This window comes from Trichosurus vulpecula, chromosome 8 (assembly GCF_011100635.1).
Source record: "Trichosurus vulpecula isolate mTriVul1 chromosome 8, mTriVul1.pri, whole genome shotgun sequence".
In the NCBI taxonomy this organism is placed as follows: Eukaryota; Metazoa; Chordata; class Mammalia; order Diprotodontia; family Phalangeridae; genus Trichosurus; species Trichosurus vulpecula.
In genome coordinates, this window is record NC_050580.1 from 48547020 (window position 1) to 48565791 (window position 18772).

At 38.9% G+C, this 18772-nt stretch overlaps 1 protein-coding gene across 1 annotated transcript in view; it reads left to right on the forward strand.

Moving 5' to 3' along the window:
* Window positions 1–18772, forward strand: part of NEO1 (neogenin 1) — a 284110-nt gene that overhangs the window by 195219 nt on the left and 70119 nt on the right. The window contains exons 10-12 of the mRNA XM_036736497.1: window positions 12957–13111; window positions 15039–15187; window positions 15613–15751. Coding sequence (XP_036592392.1) covers window positions 12957–13111; window positions 15039–15187; window positions 15613–15751 — 443 coding nt within the window. The remainder of the gene's footprint in view (window positions 1–12956; window positions 13112–15038; window positions 15188–15612; window positions 15752–18772) is intronic.

The window sequence follows — 18772 nt, forward strand, 5'->3', positions numbered from 1 at the left end:
ACAGCACCCCTTGGAGACTCTGAGCTTCATTCCCAAGTGTACCCACTCTTTCTCCTCTGGCTTCTTCTTATTCTGCCTCTATCCCTCAAAATCAGTGACCGTTTGGTAGAAATGTGTCCTCTCTCCCCCTCCTCATGTTCTCATCTCCATATTCCAGTGCCCCCTGCCCCGACTTCATTCTGAACCTCTTTCCCATGTGTCAGTCCTCACTGACACCTGCATCCCCAGGTATCCTTTCCAAGATTGGCAGTGTCTTCTTTCTCACCTCTCCCATCACAGTGGTCCTGAGGGGGAGTGAGATGCTCCTTCCTCCCTGGTGTTGCTTCAGGATGTTCCCTTTGCTCTTCACTCTCCCTCATCCCATATATCCAACATCTCTAATCTGATCCCTTTTCTCACTCACACAGCTCCTATCTTAATTCATACCCTCTCATCTAAATTATTACAGCAGTCTCCTAGGTGGTCTCCCCACCTCAGATCTCTCCCCACTCTAAGTCCACCCTACACATTACTGCTAAAATAATGTTTCTTAAACATAGTAGTGTGTATCCCCTACTCTAGTGGTGTCAAACTCAAATGGAAATGGGGGCTTCTGATCTGTATGTAGAAGGATTCCTGCAGGCTGCATATTGACTTAATTTTAAAATGTAATATTATCCATGTTTTATTGCATTTTATTTGTTTGCTTAAATATTTCCCAGTTATATTTTAATCTGGTTCAGGTCCCACTCAAGAATACAATGTAAGCCATGTGTTTGATGCCTATGCCCTGCCCAACCACCTCCAATAACTTTCTATTGCTTCTACAGCAAAATATAAACTTGGTGTCCAACTAATCATTCTCACCGCAGACATTGCTCTGCTGCCTGTACTGTGATCCTGCCAAATGGACCTTACTGTTCTTCATTCAGAACATTTCATCTGGCATCTCTCTTCCCTAGCTGTCCCCCATGCCTGGGGTGCCCTCCCTCCCTGGTTCTACCTAAGATAGTACCTGTCAGTCTTTAAGTTGAAGCCCAGGTATCAGCTTTGGCATTGTTCTGATCCTCCACCTGCTAGTACCTCCGTCCCCAACTAGTGTGTGTGTGTGTGTGTGTGTGTGTGTGTGCGCGCGCATGTGTGTTCACATCACACTTGTGCTGTATATGTGTTTACGTGTTTTAATCTCCCCATTAGGAAATGAATTCGTTTTGCAGAGGGATCATTTCACTCTTTGTAGTTGTATCCCCGCACAGTGAGTGGTACAGAGCAGGCCTTTGACGAATACTTGATTGACTTACTGATTGATGGTGGCATAACTGTGATTAAAACCCAGGTTACCTAACTCCTTCTCCCGTCCTTACATACATTTCTTTAACCTTCCTGCCCCCTTATCATGACTAGTTACAGATTAATAGAGCCCTAGTTGCCTAAAATTTTATTACAATTCTCTTGTATTACTCACCCTGAATCCTGCCTTGGAGTCTTACCTTTTGCAGAGGTAAAACATGACTATGAAATATTAAGCTAGAAAAAGTGCTCTCTGTGTCTCTCAGCTCCTACCATGGATACTTTACCTTAGGGAATTCTTCTTGGAACATCCTGCTTTCATGGTTTGCTGCTAAAGTAATTCCTGTATCAGCTTCAACTCCCTTGGCTCAGAGCTCCTTTTGTTTTTCCTTTCTTGGAAGATCCAGAAACAAGTGAAAATACTCCATAGGACTGTTTAGATGTAGAAAATGAAGAAAAAGAACATGAACGTCATTGACAGGAGCAGAGAATTCAGATTTTCTAGTTGTTCTTGCCTCCTGAGATAGAAGGCACTGTTTGAGCATCACAGCCCTCAGGGTTGTTCATATAATCTACTACCGTGGCTCTTACGCAGGTGCACAGAGCCCTGTCCCAACAGATAGACACGCCCCTTTATGCAGATACTCATCTTCCCCTTCCTCACCCACAGTTTTATGAGCATCTTGGCATGATTAATTGAAGTCTAGCCTCAGCTTCCAGTTTGTGTATGAGATGTTGCTTTGCAGTTCGATTTCTGACCTAAATCTTTGAAACTGAGCAGCTGATTTTAATTTGCATGAATTGTATGTAAGGGAAGCCATCAGGTTCTGCTTGGCAGTGGAATTATTTGTATTTGATGGGGTAGGGACCTCTTATGCCTATCTAAACATCAGCATTCATAAATGTAGGTACCCCTGAAAAAGGCAGTTAAATCCTTCAATGTGATCTCAGTATATGATGGAAGGGAAGAGCTTAACGATTACTTCAAAATTCTACAGTTCCTTAGCACAGGTAAACTAGCTTATCAACATTCTGGCCAAAAAAGAAAAACTATGAATAATTTGTTAAAGTCTCTTAAAATGGTCTTATCTTCTTTTTTTTCCAAAGCTGGTAAAATGAGTCTTTGTAAAAGCATTCGTCTCCCAAGGTATGAGGGAAAAAGTCAATGAGCAAGATAAATGATAGGCATTGGATAAATGGATAGGCAGTTGGTATACGAGGATTTTCCATGGCAGCCAGGCAGCGCTGAGGGCTGTTTGTCTTTCTATTAGTTCTTAGGTGTGACTTCTCCCAAAATAACCACCGTGGAATCTTGCTTCTTGAACTTGCAAAAACAAGGAAAGTTTTACTTAACCTTGACCTTTTCATAAACACTGTAACCAAGGCTAAACATTTCATCATGTCCCATTTTACAGGGTTTCTTAAAAGAGCAAGCATTACCCAGACCCTTCTGCCTTTCCTTAGTGGGAACATTCTTAAGGATGAAGTTATATCCAACTCTAGAATTTTCTTCTGTGGATGATCTTCTCAAGCTCCTGCCTAGGGCAGAACTGTTTATTATTTCTGTACCATTCATCATGTTTCTGAATCCCCCTTCCTCATTTAATTTTGGATTCAGATAATAAAGCCATGAGAAATAGTGGCTGGAGCACTGAACTTAGGGTCAGGGAGACCTCGGCTTAAATGCTGCCTTGGACATTTACTTGCTCTGTGACCCTGACCAGTCACTTAACCTTTCTGTGCCTCAGTTTCCTCATCTGTAAAATGAGCCAGAAGACTCTCAGGCCTCTAAGATTGTATGAAACCATCTTTTGCATGTTTCAGGACCCAAGTTAAATGTACAAGGACATCTATATTTTGGGGGAAGAGGGGCAAGCTATGCACACACTTTCCAGACTTCACTAATCCAGAGAGAAATCATGTTCCAAAATGAGAAATTATTAGATTTTATTATCCAAATTATCCAAATTTCTACATGCAGTTTAAATGACTGAGAGTATAATTTATAAACAATCCCCACTTTTTGCTGAAATACACCATCTCACAGTGAATCATTGTAGTAAAACAGATTATATTTTCCCTGAGGAATTATTTCAAAACTGTAAATTGGATTGCTGACCAGGACCTTGTCATCAAATAAATCATAAACATGACTAGTACTGTGACATAAAAATAAAAGCTACAACAACCATAAACCTCTGATAATTTACAATAATGAAAGTATTTTCCAGGTCCTGTAATATAGCCATAAATATGCTTGTACCCATTAATTATTCAAGGAGGCCCAGTATATAAGCACATAAAAGTAAATTTTATCTATTACAAATTTGACTTATAACTAATATATAACCAATAATAAGCTTTAAACATTTAATTAACAGTAACTTATTTGTCTGTTTAGAATTGAACAGTGCTTTCCTTGACAGGATGATTAGAATGGTCATGGTCTCTTAAATAAAGCCATTAAGAGAAAAAGTCATTACATTCTTTCTTCTCTCAATAAATCTTTGTGAAAAGAAAGAAATTGAAAAATAATTTGGTTGACCTTAGAGCTGTTATCAAAATACCATAATAATTTAGAGGGGGTTTTTTATTTTTTATGTTTTTCCCATTGAAGACTAGTTTTTAAAGTAAGAGGTGGCCCAGAATTTCTTCTTTTTTCTCCTCTCTTACCTCTTCAGTCTAGCTGTACAGTATCTAACCCAATAAAATAACCAGGAAACCCTTTAATCACTCCTCAAGCTTCCCTAGGCAACCCCTCCCCGCACTTCCACAGTTGAGGACCTTATCTTGCTCAAAAAAAATATGGAGGCCGTTGCTTAGAGCTTTCCTTTCATCTGTTTGATCTCATCTCTGAGATGGCTTCCACCATATGTGCTTTCATCCCATCTAGTGTGAAAAGGTAGCCCATCTCCTTGCCATAGCAAACCCCTCTATATGTACAATTGGTCCCATTCCATCCAGCAGCTTGCCTCTCTGTCATCCCCATTGTATCTCTAATTTTTAGTCTCTCTCTGTCTACTGATTGATCCTGCTGTCTACAGAAAGGCCATGGTCTCACCCATTCTTAAAAAGTCTTCACTTGCTCTAACCATATATCCCCACTAGCTGCCATCTCGTATCTTTCCTTCCTTTTGTGATTAAACTTGAGGAAACCTTACATAGTTGGTGCTCCTGTTTCTTTTCTTCTCACTCTTTTACACCCTCATCATTCAACTAAAACTGTTCTCTCCAAAGTTACCAGTGATCGCTAAGAAAAAAGTATAAATCTGTCTTCCTGAATTTTCAGGCCAAATAAGACAAATTATATTATACAACACTACCCAGTGCATACAAGTCATTTGTTAGGAGATGTGATTTTGACATGAGGACACTCAAGACATTGAGATAACTTTGTAGTGTTTCCTTCATCCTCTCCCCCCCATCCCAACATTTTGGGCAAGTTAGAGGTTTTAACGAAAGAGAAGATGACATTTGCAGATCTCATTTTATCTTTCATTTTATCTGTTGTTTCTCCCTACTCACTTTTCAGAGATATTAAAAATTAATTAGGTGTTAGACATGACCTTCTCAGAGAAAGGCGGTAAATAAACATAAGGTAGGATTAAAGACTTGGCTAAAAAATTAGAGTAAGAAAATCATCTTGAAGAGTTGTATAAGATACATAAACGGTAAGACAAATGAACACCTTTGGATGTCTAGGTCTAAGTGAGATTCAGTGAAAGACAGAAGTCAGAATAAATAATTAACATTTTAAAAATAAAAATTTTATTTCTAGGGATTAAGAATTCTAAATTTATTCTTTTAGTTTGACAAGGGCAAATATTATTCTAGTTTTCAAAACGGGAAGAGAACAGAGTCTGCAAATCATAGACCAGTAGGCTTGATTATTCATACATCTATAATTTGGATAGCACCATGGTTCCTTCAGGTCATGCTAGACTACACTCATTTCCTTTTTTGACAAGATTACTAAACCAACAGATTAGAGAAATGCTATGGATATAATTTTCCTAGATCTTTGCATAGCTTTTGATAAAACATCTCATATTGTTGCTTTGTTTGTTGTGTCTAACTCTTTGTGGCCCCATTTTGGGTTTTCTTGGCAGAAATACTGGAGCAATTTGCTACTTCCTTCTCTAGCTCATTTTGCAGATGAGAAAACTGAGGCAAACAGGGTGAAGTGACTTGCCCAGGGTCACACAGGTAGTAAGTGTCTGAGGCCAGATTTAAACTGAGGTCTTCCTGACTCCAGGCCCAACACTGTATCTGCAGTGCCACCTAGCTGCCCTACTTCATACTATCTTTTGGAAAGGTGGAAAGATAAAGATTAGGTGATAATGCAGTCAGATTCGTACCTGGTTAAATTCTGGACTTAGAAAATAGTTATTAATGGTCCTTCCTGGCAGGAAGTCTCCATTGAAATATACAAGGGATCTCTGCCATTTATCAGTGACTTGGATAACAGTATAGATAATATTGTCATAAAATTTGCGGATAACACAAAGGTTGGAGGGATATCATTGAGGATAATCAAGATCCAAATTATTTTAACCAACTAGAGCAATAGAGTAAATCTATTAAGATTAAATTCAATAGGGATAAATATAAAGTCTTGCTCCTGAGTGCAAAAAAACAACTTTACCAATAGAATATCAGGGAGGCCTGGTTAGATAGCAGTTGTTGAAGAAAATCTGGGGGTTTCAGTGACCTGCAAGCTCACTACGAATCACCAGCATGATATGGCAGCCACAACAGCTGGTGTCCTCTTGTAGGAGTAGGGAGGGCATAGTCTCACTGGCCTTTGCTTTTGTCAGGCCTCCTCTGAAGCATCATGTTCTCATCAGGACACTGCTGATCTAGAGTGTCTGGAGAAGGGCAAACAGGGTGAGGGGCATTGGTCCCCTGGGGAAGATTGGTTGTAGGAACTGAGAGTGTATACCTGGGAGAAAAGAAACCTGAAGGAAACAGGAGAGCTGTCTTCAAGCATAGGAAGGTGCCATCGCTTAGGGGAAGAATCAGACTTGTTCTGTTTGGCTTCAAAGGGCAGAACCAAGAGCACTATGAGGAAGTTACAGAGAGGCCCATTTCAGCTCGATGCAAGGTGAAACTTCCTGACAATTAAACCTCTCCCCAAGCAGAACGGGCTACCTTAAGAGGCCGTGATGGCCCTTTCCTCGGGCATCTTCAGACAGAAGCTAGACAGCCATTGGTGGAGTGTGAGATAGTAATGATTTCTTTTGCGCATGTAAATGGATTGCACAAGACAGCCATGGAGGGTCTCTTCAGACTTTCAAGTTCTATGATTCTCTGATTCTGTCCTGATTATTTCCTTGGTTTTACATATCATTTTGTTCCTTAGTGGATTAAAACTTTCTATTTTTAAAAGTTGGCAAGTTGTCAGTTGTATGAAGATAATTATAAAATGAAAAGAGTATTATTTACTATTAACATAGTAAAATAAAAATATGTATTTCTCAGAACAACAGTTTCTAGTTACTGCCTTTTGTTTCAGATCTTTAATTGGACATAAGCCTAAGGGACACCCCTACTTGCTTCTTCAATACACAGCTCCAGATGTTTGTTTTTTATGGTTAATAATTCCCAAAGAATAATCATGTGGGTTTTTTTCATTATTTTACTGTAGGTTGGGTTTTTTTTTGATACATAAGAATGCCCAGGCCTTTTTGAAAACTTTTCTGTCACCCACCCTGGTAGGTAGTTACATTGCAATTTAGTTTTTCTTTGCTAATTGCAAATCATTTCTCAGGGTCATTATTCTTAGTGTCCAGCTAAAACCTTCGACTTCCAAATCAGTAATAAACTAACACTTATTAAGGAGTGAGGACTCAGTGAAGATGCAAAAAAAAGGGTCCCTGTCCTCAAGGAGTCTTAAAGCAGACAGATTTTAAGAATCCAAAGTTAGGAAGGAGAGCACCCAGACTTGCAGAATGGCAAGGGCAAATGCCCAGAGACCTAAGATAGGCCAATATTGTAGGATTATAGAGTTCATTGAGGGGAATAAAATGTAATAAAATTAGAAAGATAAGAAAAAAAGAAAGGTAAGGAAAAAGCCAAGTCGCGAAGAGTTTTAAATGCCAAACAGAGGTCATCATAGTTGACCACTGGAATATGGGCAGCAGGGGTGTGATGTGATCAGACCTGTGCTTTGGGAAAACCACATTAGTAGCTGTGTGGAGAACAGATTAGAGTGGGGAGAGACCTGAGGCAGGAGGACCAATCAGAGAGCTAGCATAGTTTTCCAGAGGAGAGAGGATGAGGACCTCAGCTAAGGGAGGGGAGTGGAGAGAAGCAAGGCATATTTCAGAAATGCTAGAGTGGAAGAAATTACGAGATTTGACAACTGTTTGGATATGCTGGGGGAGTGAGAGAGCGAGAGACACAGAGACAGAGAGAGAAAGAGAGAAATAGACAGACAGAGAGGAGTCAAAGATGATGGTGCCCTCAAAAGTAATAGAGGAGCTTAGAAGAGGAATGGGTTTGGGAAGAAAGGTAACGAGTTCTGTTTTGGACATAATTGCATTTGAGATGGCTATGTTGTAAAGTCCAGTAGGCAGGTGGAGATGTAGGACTAGAACTCAGGAGAGAGACTAGGCCTGGATAAATAGATCTGAGAGCCGTTTGCACCTGGACCACCACTTTCCACACAGCACTTGAGATCTAGACCTCTGTACCAGGTCAGCCAAAATCTTGGCCCTGGTTCCTGGGATTATCCATTTTGTCCATGGTAGAGCCTGAGGGCCCAGTTCAGTTGATTAGTGCCTGAGTATATGCAAATTATCCCACTCTTTCCTGGTAGAGGCCAGTTACCAGACTGTGTTTTACCTTTATACTCCATCCATCCAACCAGGCAATTTCACCGCATTCCTGCCACTGACCTGCCACTGATCAGCCTGAGCCAGCAGCCACCTCCCCAGACTGGAGACCTGGGCCTCTACACCATTCATTCTTGAGCCTTCCTTCTTCCTCACCCCAATATTCGATCAATTGCTTTATTTTACTTATTGTCCCTCCAAAATATATCTTTCCTCTCTTTTCGGTTCCCGCTGCCACTACTGTAGTTCAGATCCTTATTACTTCTAGTCCGAACTGAGGCTACTACCTCTAGCCTCTTTTCTCTTGAGGACAAAAGCATCCTAGATGAAATCAAGTGTCATCTGAGCTTTTTCACCCTTGCCAAAGTAACTTTCCTAATCCCCAAGTCTAATCACATCATTCTTCCTGCTCAGAAACCCTAGGTGGCTTCTCATTGGCTACCAAATAAAATACAGACTTCTTAACTCTATATTCAAAGGCCTCAGTAAGCTGGCTCCAACCTGACTTTCCAGCCTTATTGATTCCTATATTCCTTTTCAGCATTTTGTGTGCCAACCAAACTGCACTATCTGCTTCAGTGTTCCTCAGCCCTCTTGCCTCTATGCCTTGGCTACCATGCTTGAAATCTATCACCATGTATGGGCATCTTTCTCCTCCTTCAAAATCAAATGCCGCTATCATGCTTTTGCACTTAATTTATTTTCTAATTGAAATTATAATTATTTGTGTATGTCTCATCTCCCTACTCTCATTTTTTATCTTTTATTCGCCATTGTCTAGTGCAGTGCTATGAATGTAGCAGGTGCTTAATAAATGATTGTGGATTTCATACTTTCATTGACTCCATTCTCATGGAAGTGGAGTTGTACACGTAGAAGATGAGCCAATGAATGAATGAACGAGCAAACAGGTCTTTAAGTGCTTACCATCGGAAAGGGAGAGATGGACCTGAAGGTCAGAGTATAATGGAGTCTCTGAGTCCCTTCCTGATGTAGTGGAGGTGGACTGGGGCGGGGGGGGGGGGGCAGTGCCACAGGAGGGAATTTGGCATCCATCCAGGAGAAAGCAGGGGGCATTGACAAGAAGGGCTCCCATGGCACGTGTTCTTTGTTGGCTCTTCAGGGCCTGGTCTAGGATTTTAAGCTGAATGCCAAGCCCAGGAAATGCCCTGGAAACTTCTGTTTTCCTTCTTTAAGCAATCCCTAATTTAGTTTGCTTGTTTTGTTCTTTTCTCCTTTAAATGCAGTGGCACAAATTGACTTTAACGTATTTACTGGACAGAATTTGTCAAGCCTTTTCAAAATGGTCTCGTTTTCCTGGCCTTTTCAAATTGTTCAGAATTGTTTTACAGCTTTGTAGTTGGCTGGTCTTTTTCACCATATACATCTAGCTTTCTCACTAACAAATTGAGAACGTGCCTGGTTCAGGCTATCAGAGTTGCTCATCAGGATCTTGTACCTTTTAGATGGAAATTGGACTAGAGCTTGCGGTACCCTTTGCTGCTAATGAAATCCTTCTAAAAAAATTAATAAGAGACACAACCTTAGAAAAACAGTACGTTTTAAATAAAAAAAGCAAGAAGATTATAGCAAAGGGAAAATATTGCAAACATTATATGTTATGATCAGGCTGGATTTATACCAGGATTGCAAGACTGGCTCAAATAGTAGGAAAATTATAAATATAGTTGACCATAACAAAAATGATACCATTATATCAATAGATGCATGAAAAGCTTTTGACAAGACATCCATCTCTTTAAAAAAAAAACTAGCAATACTAGAAAACATAGGAATAAATGGAGCTTTCTTTAAAATGTTCTTTATTATCTATCTAAAACCAAGAGCCAGCATTATCTGTAATGGGGGTAATCTATAGAGGCCTTTCCAATAAGATTAAGAGTAAAACAAGGATGTCCATCATAGCCGTTACTATTCAAGTTAGTGCTAGAAATACAAACTGTAGCAATAAAGCATGAAAAAGAAATGGAAGGAAAATGTATAGGCATAGTAGAAACAAAATTATCACTTTTGCATACTGTATGATGGTTTACTTAGAGAACCCTATAAAATTAACTAAAAAAAATTGAAACTGTTAACCTCAGCAAAATTTCAGGATATTAAAAAATACACACAAATCATCAGTATTTCTGTATATCACCAACAAGATCCAGAAGGAAGATATAGAAATAAATTCCATTTCAAGTAACTAAAAAAAAAATACTTGGTAACCTTATCTGCCAAGACACACATAAGAGCTACTTATACAAATTACAAAATACATTTTAAACAAATAAAGACATCTAAATAATTGAAAAAATATGAACTACTCAGAGGCTGGCCAAGTCTATGTAATAAAAATGCCAGTAATACCTAAATTAATTTGCTTATTCAGTGCCATAACAATCAAACTACAAAATGATTACTTTAGAGTGCTAGAAAAAAATTAATTTATATGAAGGAATAAAAGGTCAAGAATATCAAGGGGAAAAAATGTGGAAAGGAAGGGGGCCTTGCAATACTTGATCTAAAAGTATATTACAAATCCACAACCGTTAAAGCAATTTTATACCATTTGAGAAATAGAGGTTGGTAGGTGGAGCAGATTAGATATACAACTGTGGCATATAAAATTCTAAGAGACAGCATTCAGGGTATGAAAAATCAATTTATTAATTAGACCAGCAAATAATAAATTGAGGCCAGTAGTCTCTCTGTGACCAAAGACCCCAAGGAAGTGTGCCAACTCAGTTTAAATCCCCTATCTGTCTTCCTGACAAGCAAAAGGCAACCCTGATTACTGGACAGTGAATGAGGAGGTGGACTAAGAGTTCTCAGTTCCTCCTGTGAGGGGAAGGAGTAAAAGCTGAGAATGGGGCATAGTCATGAGATTCAGGTTGCCTCTAGAAATCTGGTCAAGGAAAACTGCTCAATCAGAGATCTACCTGGTTAAGTTACTGTTTTGTGAGCCAGGTCACCCCAAACTTTAAATTGGAAAAGTCAGGAGCAAGGATGACCTGTAATAGTATAGATAGTTAAGTCTGGCTTCTTTTTATGAGATAAACGGAGAGGCCCAAACCAGACCTTGGGAGGGACTGGAATGTGATCAGATCCCTCAGCCAGTTCCTACAAGTGGTGGTTTTGTTTGTTTGTTTGTTTTTATGTAAGTGAAACTAAAAAGTGGGGATTTGAAACAGAGAAAGGAATGTTACAAATTAATATTAATAATCAAATGATATAGCATTAAAAGTAATTTTTATCAATACAGAAGCAAATAATTACTGTAGCCTAGTGTTTCAATAAACACAAAGATCCCAGCTAGTGGGGCAAGAATTCACTGACAAAAAATAAGGAAAAGCTTTTGACGAGACACACCCATTTCTGATTAAAAAAATAAAAGCCCAAAGAAAACATAGGAATAAGTGGGGCTTTTTATGGCCGTTATTATCAAGCTAAAACCAAAAGCCAACATTATCCATAATGGGGATAAGCTATACTGGAAAGCTATCTGGCAGAAACTAGGTACAGATTTGTCTGTCATTTCACACCGTATACCAAAACAAGTTCCAACAGCAACAATTGATAAATGATCAAAGAATAGGAATAGGTAAGTTTTCAGAAGAAGAAATCCAAGGTACCAATAACTATGTGAAAAAAGTTTTAATTCCTAATAATTAGAGAAATTTAGCTGCAAATTAAAACAGTGGAGGGATCACCTCACACCCATCACAGTGGCAAAGGTGACTTAAAAAAAAGGAAAATGACAAATACTGGTGCAGCTGTGGGAAAGCAGTTCCATTAAACCAGTGTTGGTGGAAATGTGAACTAGTCCAACTATTCTGGAAATCAATTTGGATCTGTTCCCCAAAAGCTCTTAAACTGAACAACCCTTTGATCCAGCAATACTGCTACCAGGTCTATACTCTCAAAGCAACCAAAGAAAGAGAAAACAGACCCATATGTACAAAAATATTTCTAGCAGCTGTTTTTCTGGTAACACAGAATTGGAAAATGAGGGAAGGCACCCCATCAATTGGGGGTTGTCTGAACAAGTAATAGTATATGTATGTGATAGAATGCTGTTGTGCTGTAAGAAATGATGAGGAGGATGGTTTTAGAAAAGCATGGAAAGATTTGTATAAACTGATGCAAAATAAAGTGAGCACAGAACCAAGACAACAACAGTAATATTGTAAAAACAAACAACTTTGAAATACAGTGGACTCAACCACAGTTGCAGAGGACTCGTGATGAAACGTGCTATCTACCTCCAGATAGAGAGGTAATGGACTCAGTGTGCTGATTAAAGCGTGTACATACACACACATATAGACATATGCACATATATATATGTGTGTGTATATATATATATACACACACATATATATGTATGTGTGACTTGGCTAATGAGGGAAATTGTTTTGTTTTACTATACATATTTGTAATGGGTTCCATTTTTCCTGCTTTCTTAATGGGTGGAGAGGGTAAGAGGGAGAGAATTTGGAACTGGAAATAAAACAGAATTTTGAAAAGAAAAAAAAAACACAGTCCCAAATAGAATGGAAATCAAGATTATGTGTCGATATTAGCAGCTTCTGAGCTCTCCAAGTGATTCCCAGCAGATTAGCAGATGTGTTAAATATTTCTGTCTGACAGATCACCCCATTTCACCCTGAGTTTTTCTCCTCATAAACACTGCCTGTTATTTGAAGTTTGGGTGTTATTTTGAGTGTGAGACATTTCATATTTAATGTTTGTTCAGACGTAATGAAAATGAATCTGCATATTTTGGAAAATTCCAGTGGATGTTGTGTTTCTTGCCTTTTATCTTCCTAAATTCTTTTCCTAAAGTGAACGGATTGAAAATACCAGCCATCCAGGGGAAATGCAGGTGACCATTCAAAACCTGATGCCAGAGACAGTGTATATCTTCAGAGTTGTGGCACAAAATAGACATGGCTCTGGAGAGCGGTCACTTCCTCTGCGAGTAGAAACTCAGCCTGAGGGTAAGCCTTACCAACATCATTGAAGGTATAGGTATGAAGAGGTCCTTGGCGTACTTAACCCAGTCCTAGGCACTATGGGGGAAATGAAGAAGCACAATCTCTAAGTTCAGGAAGCTTATAATCCAAATTGTATGGGACAATTACAGTCAAATGAAATTCACGGCCAAATTATGTGCTAACGCATCACAAATGTCAGAGTTCAGAGGACTTTCCTACAACTATTTTTAGTTTCAGTGCAACTGTGGGGATCAGATAGTGTAAGAAGGCAGAGGACCAATGGTGGCAGGGCTGTAGCGGGAGTACATGTCCCCCTGTGCAGAGCCCACAGCCCAGGGCCTGTCTCTGATGAGCTGGGTCACTTTGAATGGGTCACTCCAACTCTTTGCACTGAGAGCATTGGCCCAAGTGATCTCTAAGGCCCCTCTTTAGTTTAAACTTGTGAGACAAATGTGATTCTTTGTGTATCTGTTGTACCATTAGTATGATTGTCGGAACAAGGGTGCTTGATTAACCTTTTCTGATTATCATATAATTGTTTATACCTCAGTCCTTTATCATCACTGATTATCCTGTGATTTAGCACTTCTTTAGAAGATTACAGTGTCTAAATCAAGCACATTTGGAAATGAGGTTTTATTAATTGTCTTCTCCTGCAAATAGTAAGCTTCTGTTTTAGAACTATCACAAGAGAGTCATTTTTAAAAAATATTCTTAGAAAAAGAAGCACAAGTATATATTTACACATGTCCTTGAATTAGTTGCACATTTCAAACTCCAGATGGGAAAAAGTTGCTATATAACATTTTTATTATGCATATTTTAATATAAATCTGCTGCCCGTGAATTAATGTCATATAAAATGGTTCAGAATAATATTAAATTCTGTGATTCATCTTCATGTGGTGTTTGAGGAGCTAAATTAGAAAGAAATATTAGCATTTTAGAATCATACAGTTCCCAAACTGAAAAAAGACCTTAGACATCATCTAGTCTACTTTTCTCAAGCATGATAGATAGAGAATGATAGATAAAGCCTGATAGATGAATAGAATGAACATGATAGATAGATAGATAGATAAAGTGTTTTTCTCAGAAGAAAAAATGGAAGCCCAGGAAAGGAAAATGATTTGTCTAAAAGTCACATAGATAGTAAGTTGCAAAGCTAAAGACTCAAACACAGATTCTCAGACTCCAAATTAACTGTTTTTCCCCTGCATTGTTTTGTTTCTGCTTTGCCTTTTCAACTAAACTAGTCAATGTTATCTTTTTGAAAACTATTTCTGTTTTGGCATTCATTGAGAACAGAATAATTCAAAAAATCCCATTGTAAATTGTCATGTAAAAAGCTCAATCACTCACTGTTCCTTTACAGGAAAACTCCCTTTATAGGTTGCTAGAGCTTACTTTGAGTCTACAATATTTACATCTAATCCAAGAGAAATTATTTTCCTTAATCATTTATAAGATCCGATACCTCTTCAACTCAGCAGTTCCTTAATAATAGCATAGTTATGCTGAAATCCAGAAATTATGTATGGGCCCTAACTACATCCACTATGGACCCTAAATATTTCCACTATGATGCACATTCAGTACAATTAAAGGTCACAATTTAAGGAAATATGTTAGTGAATTGTAAGATAATTTCCGTAGTAATAATTTTCATCATTTGCTACCAAAAAAATTACTTAACATACTTCCTCTTTAAAAAAAAAGCTCTAGTCTTAAAGCTTGGATCATAGATTTGTAATTAGAAAGAACTTCACTTGCTAGCTAACCACATTTCAGGCAAGCCAGTTACTTTCCAAGTTTTATTTTGTTTGTTTTTTCTTTGTTTTTTTTTGATATAAGTGTTATATTAATGACAAAAATTAATTGGTGAACTCAATGAATTTGATTTTTTTCCCTATTATTACTTTCATTTCAGTCCAGCTTCCAGGCCCAGCACCTAACATCCGAGCATATGCTAGCTCACCTACCTCAATAACTGTCACATGGGAAACACCTTTGTCTGGCAATGGGGAAATTCAGAATTACAAGTTGTACTACATGGAAAAGGGGGCAGACAATGAGCAGGTATGATGTAGCCATCTGCAAAGTGATTCCCTGAAATAAGGGCAATGAATAACGTTCCAAATACTGAACATTCACTTGGGTGGCAACTTTATAAAAAATGATGTATAGAGATAATATGGTTTCATATTGGTAAATAATAATCATAATAGAGAACCCATGTAGTAAGAGACTCTCTGCCTACTATTTTTTAATCTTTAATTTTTCACCAGTCATAGTGAACTGTTGCTAAACCTGAAGCAGTATTTCCAATCATCATTATTTATGCTCCATCACCATCTGTTATCAAGAAGTGGTTTCGTATAAAAAGAGAAGTCAGTGCCTCACCACACAAAACATAATTAAGTGCTTTGTCTAGGAGACTTATTTAGTTGCAATATTTATTTTGGCCTGATATGTATATATGAGTTATTTTCCTTTATGGACAGGATGTTGATGTTGGAAGTCGCTCCTACACCATTAATGGATTGAAAAAATACACAGAGTATAGTTTCCGAGTAGTAGCCTATAATAAACATGGTCCTGGAGTCTCCACACAAGATGTTGTTGTTCGGACATTATCAGATGGTAAGTTATTCATTTCCTTTGGAAATTCGGTACTGTTCTTGGCTTTTTACATGTATGCTTGTGGGAATGTTCTAATTGTTAATCAGACAGACTCTGTCTGCTCTGACTGCTCTAAGAGTGACCCTTCGGTGAATGAATATAGAGCCACATTTTTTGACCAACAAACAAGTTTGTGTGCTAACTGGACCCGTATGAGATTTTTTTTAGGAAAATGGTACTCATTGTTTATGGCTACCCCACTGCCCAAAGTTCAGTAACAATAGAGTCTAATGATCTGAAATATATTTTGTTTAAAAATGGATGTGTGTGATATTAATATTTTTATATGTTCCCTTTAAAAACTTGAGATTTGAGATTTTTTTTCAGTTTCAGAGCCAGATATTCTGTGTTACGTCGATGCATGTGTGTGTAAAAATGTTTTCAAGTATAAGCTATGAACTTGAGCGAACTCTCGCCAACAGATGTAAGCTAAATGTATGAATTTCAATTTAAACAAAGCAGCTAGGTGCTGCAGTGGATAGAGCACTGGGCCTGGATTCAGGAAGACTCATTTCTGATTTCAAATCTGGCTCAGACGCTTCCTAGCTGGGTGACCCTGGGCAAATCACTTCACCCGGTTTGCCTCAGTTTCCTCATCTGTAAAATGATCTGGAGAAGGAAAGGGCAAACCACTCCAATAGCTTTGCCAAGAAAACCCCAAATGGGGTCACAAAGAGGCAGACACGGCTGATGTTACTGTAAGGAGCATCCCATTTCCCTTTAGTCAGCCTCTCACTGGGTGCCGTGTGGTTCTGGGGGCTCTAGTTTAATCTAGGAAACATTTGCCAAGTGCCTCTTGTGTGCATAGTTCTTAGCTTGTTTGAGGCAGGGATGACTCAGGGTTGTTGTCTTTGAGTGGCAATATGATGCCCTCATGTCTGCTAACCTGGAAATCAGCAGAGATTCCCACCTGAATCCTGCTTCAACTGTAGGACCCTAGGCAAGTCACTGCCCTTCCACCAACTCCTGTTTTAGGACCTGCCTGATGGGGCCCTTCCCAATGGTGCTTCACGTAACTGTTCTGTAATCTTAGGTTTAGTCAACGTAAGCCAACAAACATTTGTTAAGTACTGACTCTGTACACAGTCGTGGTCTTGGTGCTGGAGGAACATGGTCCAGTGGAAAGATCTTGGTTCTGAAGGTGGAGAGTCTGGGGTCCAGTCCCACCTCTGAGGTCACTACCTGTGTGACCTTGGACATATCATTGAGTTCTCTCTACTATAAGAAGAGAATGAGACTAGAAGATTTTCAAGATCCTTTTCAGTTCTATGTCCCTTTGACTATAAAGACAAAATGGAACTCTTCCTTCTGTCAGGGAGCTTACCTTGTCCTGAAGGATACTACATGTACACAGTTAAATAGATGCCAAGTATGTGTGTGTGTGTGTGTGTGTGTGTGTGTGTGTGTATACATACATATATAAATACACACACACACATATACACGTAAATATATATGTAGTTCAATACAGTCATTTTGAGAAGATGGTATTAGCAGTACTGACAGATTTGAGTGGAGAGTCAGGAAAGGCTGTGTTTGTGTAGAAGATAGCACATGAGCTGTCCTGGACATCAGCTGGGGACTCTGAGAAGTAGAGGTAAGGAGGGAGGGCATCCCAGGCATGGGGGACCACCTGGGCCGAAGAACAGCCAAGAGATAAAAGTCTGCATACTGGAAACAGCTCAGGTCTGGGCTGGAATGCAGTGTTCATGATGGGAAATAATGTGAAATCTGTCTGGAAAGATCGGTGGGAAACAAAGGGTAGAAGGCTTTAAATTCCAGGCTGAGGATTTGAGGTTTTATGCTGGAGGGAATGAATAGCCTTTTTTTGGTAATGGAGTGATATCATCAGGAAGCTGTGATCTAGACCTAACACGGCCCTCTGTGTGGAAGACATTAGAAAGGGGAAAGCCTGGAAGCAGGGAGACCACGTCGGGACTCTTGTAGAATTCCAAGTGAAAAGAAGTAGAGCCCAGAGCTAGGCTACAGTGGCTCTGTGAGTGCAGGGGAGATAGATGCGAGCTATGACATAGGGAGAGGTTGGAAAGAGCAAAGTAATAGGAAGGATGGCACTGCTTGGGTTTTGGAGGGAAATGAAATACAGGGTGTCCCAAAAGTCTCACTGCAGGTTTTAAGAACTTCAGAGCTATAAATGCTACAAGCTCTTTTTTTTAATTTGAAGGGTTAATTATTTAGATTTTTAAAATTGATGGTTCTAATTAAAATCCAACATATCCACCTTCTCGGGGCATATGTCACTCTAGCTGATTTCAAACTTTGTAAAAACTTTCATGAGCTACAGACTCAGTGAATAAAAGGATTGCCTTTTTTTAATACAAAGAATGAGATTTGGGTACATAGACAGAAGCTTGGACATGAATGGAGATAGATTGGAGACCAAGGTGGCCAAATGAGGGAACCACCACTACTGATCCACCTCTCGGACTAAGAAAGTGGCATTCAGAAACTGCTGTGCACACAGTGCGTGATAAGGTGCTCTGACTTGTTAAAATTAAAAAAATTATTTTTCAAAATTCACAAACCTAAAATAAATGTAAACAATTAAACTTTCACATGATAATTTTTGCAGGTTTGTAGTACTTGACGTTTCTCAAGTTATTAAAGCTTAAAATTGTACTAAGGCTTTTCAGAAACCCTGTATAATCAATTCCATTTTGGATATGTTGAGTTTTGATAAGCTCTTAGTCTTGGGGCATCCAGTTTGAGCAGTCCTTTAGAAAGTTGGTAATGCAGGACTCTAATTCAAAAGAAAAATCAGAGATAGATTTCTCTCTGTCATACTCTTCATAGTATGCTGTACATTTTAGAATCATCTGCATGGTTTGGGATTGGATGAGATCATGAGGGGGTGAGCATGAAAAGAGAATTGGCAAGGGCCTTGGCAGAACCTGAGGGATACCCATTCTTAGTGGGTAGGAGCAAGGTAATGAAACAACAATCAGACATGTAGGAGAAGAACCA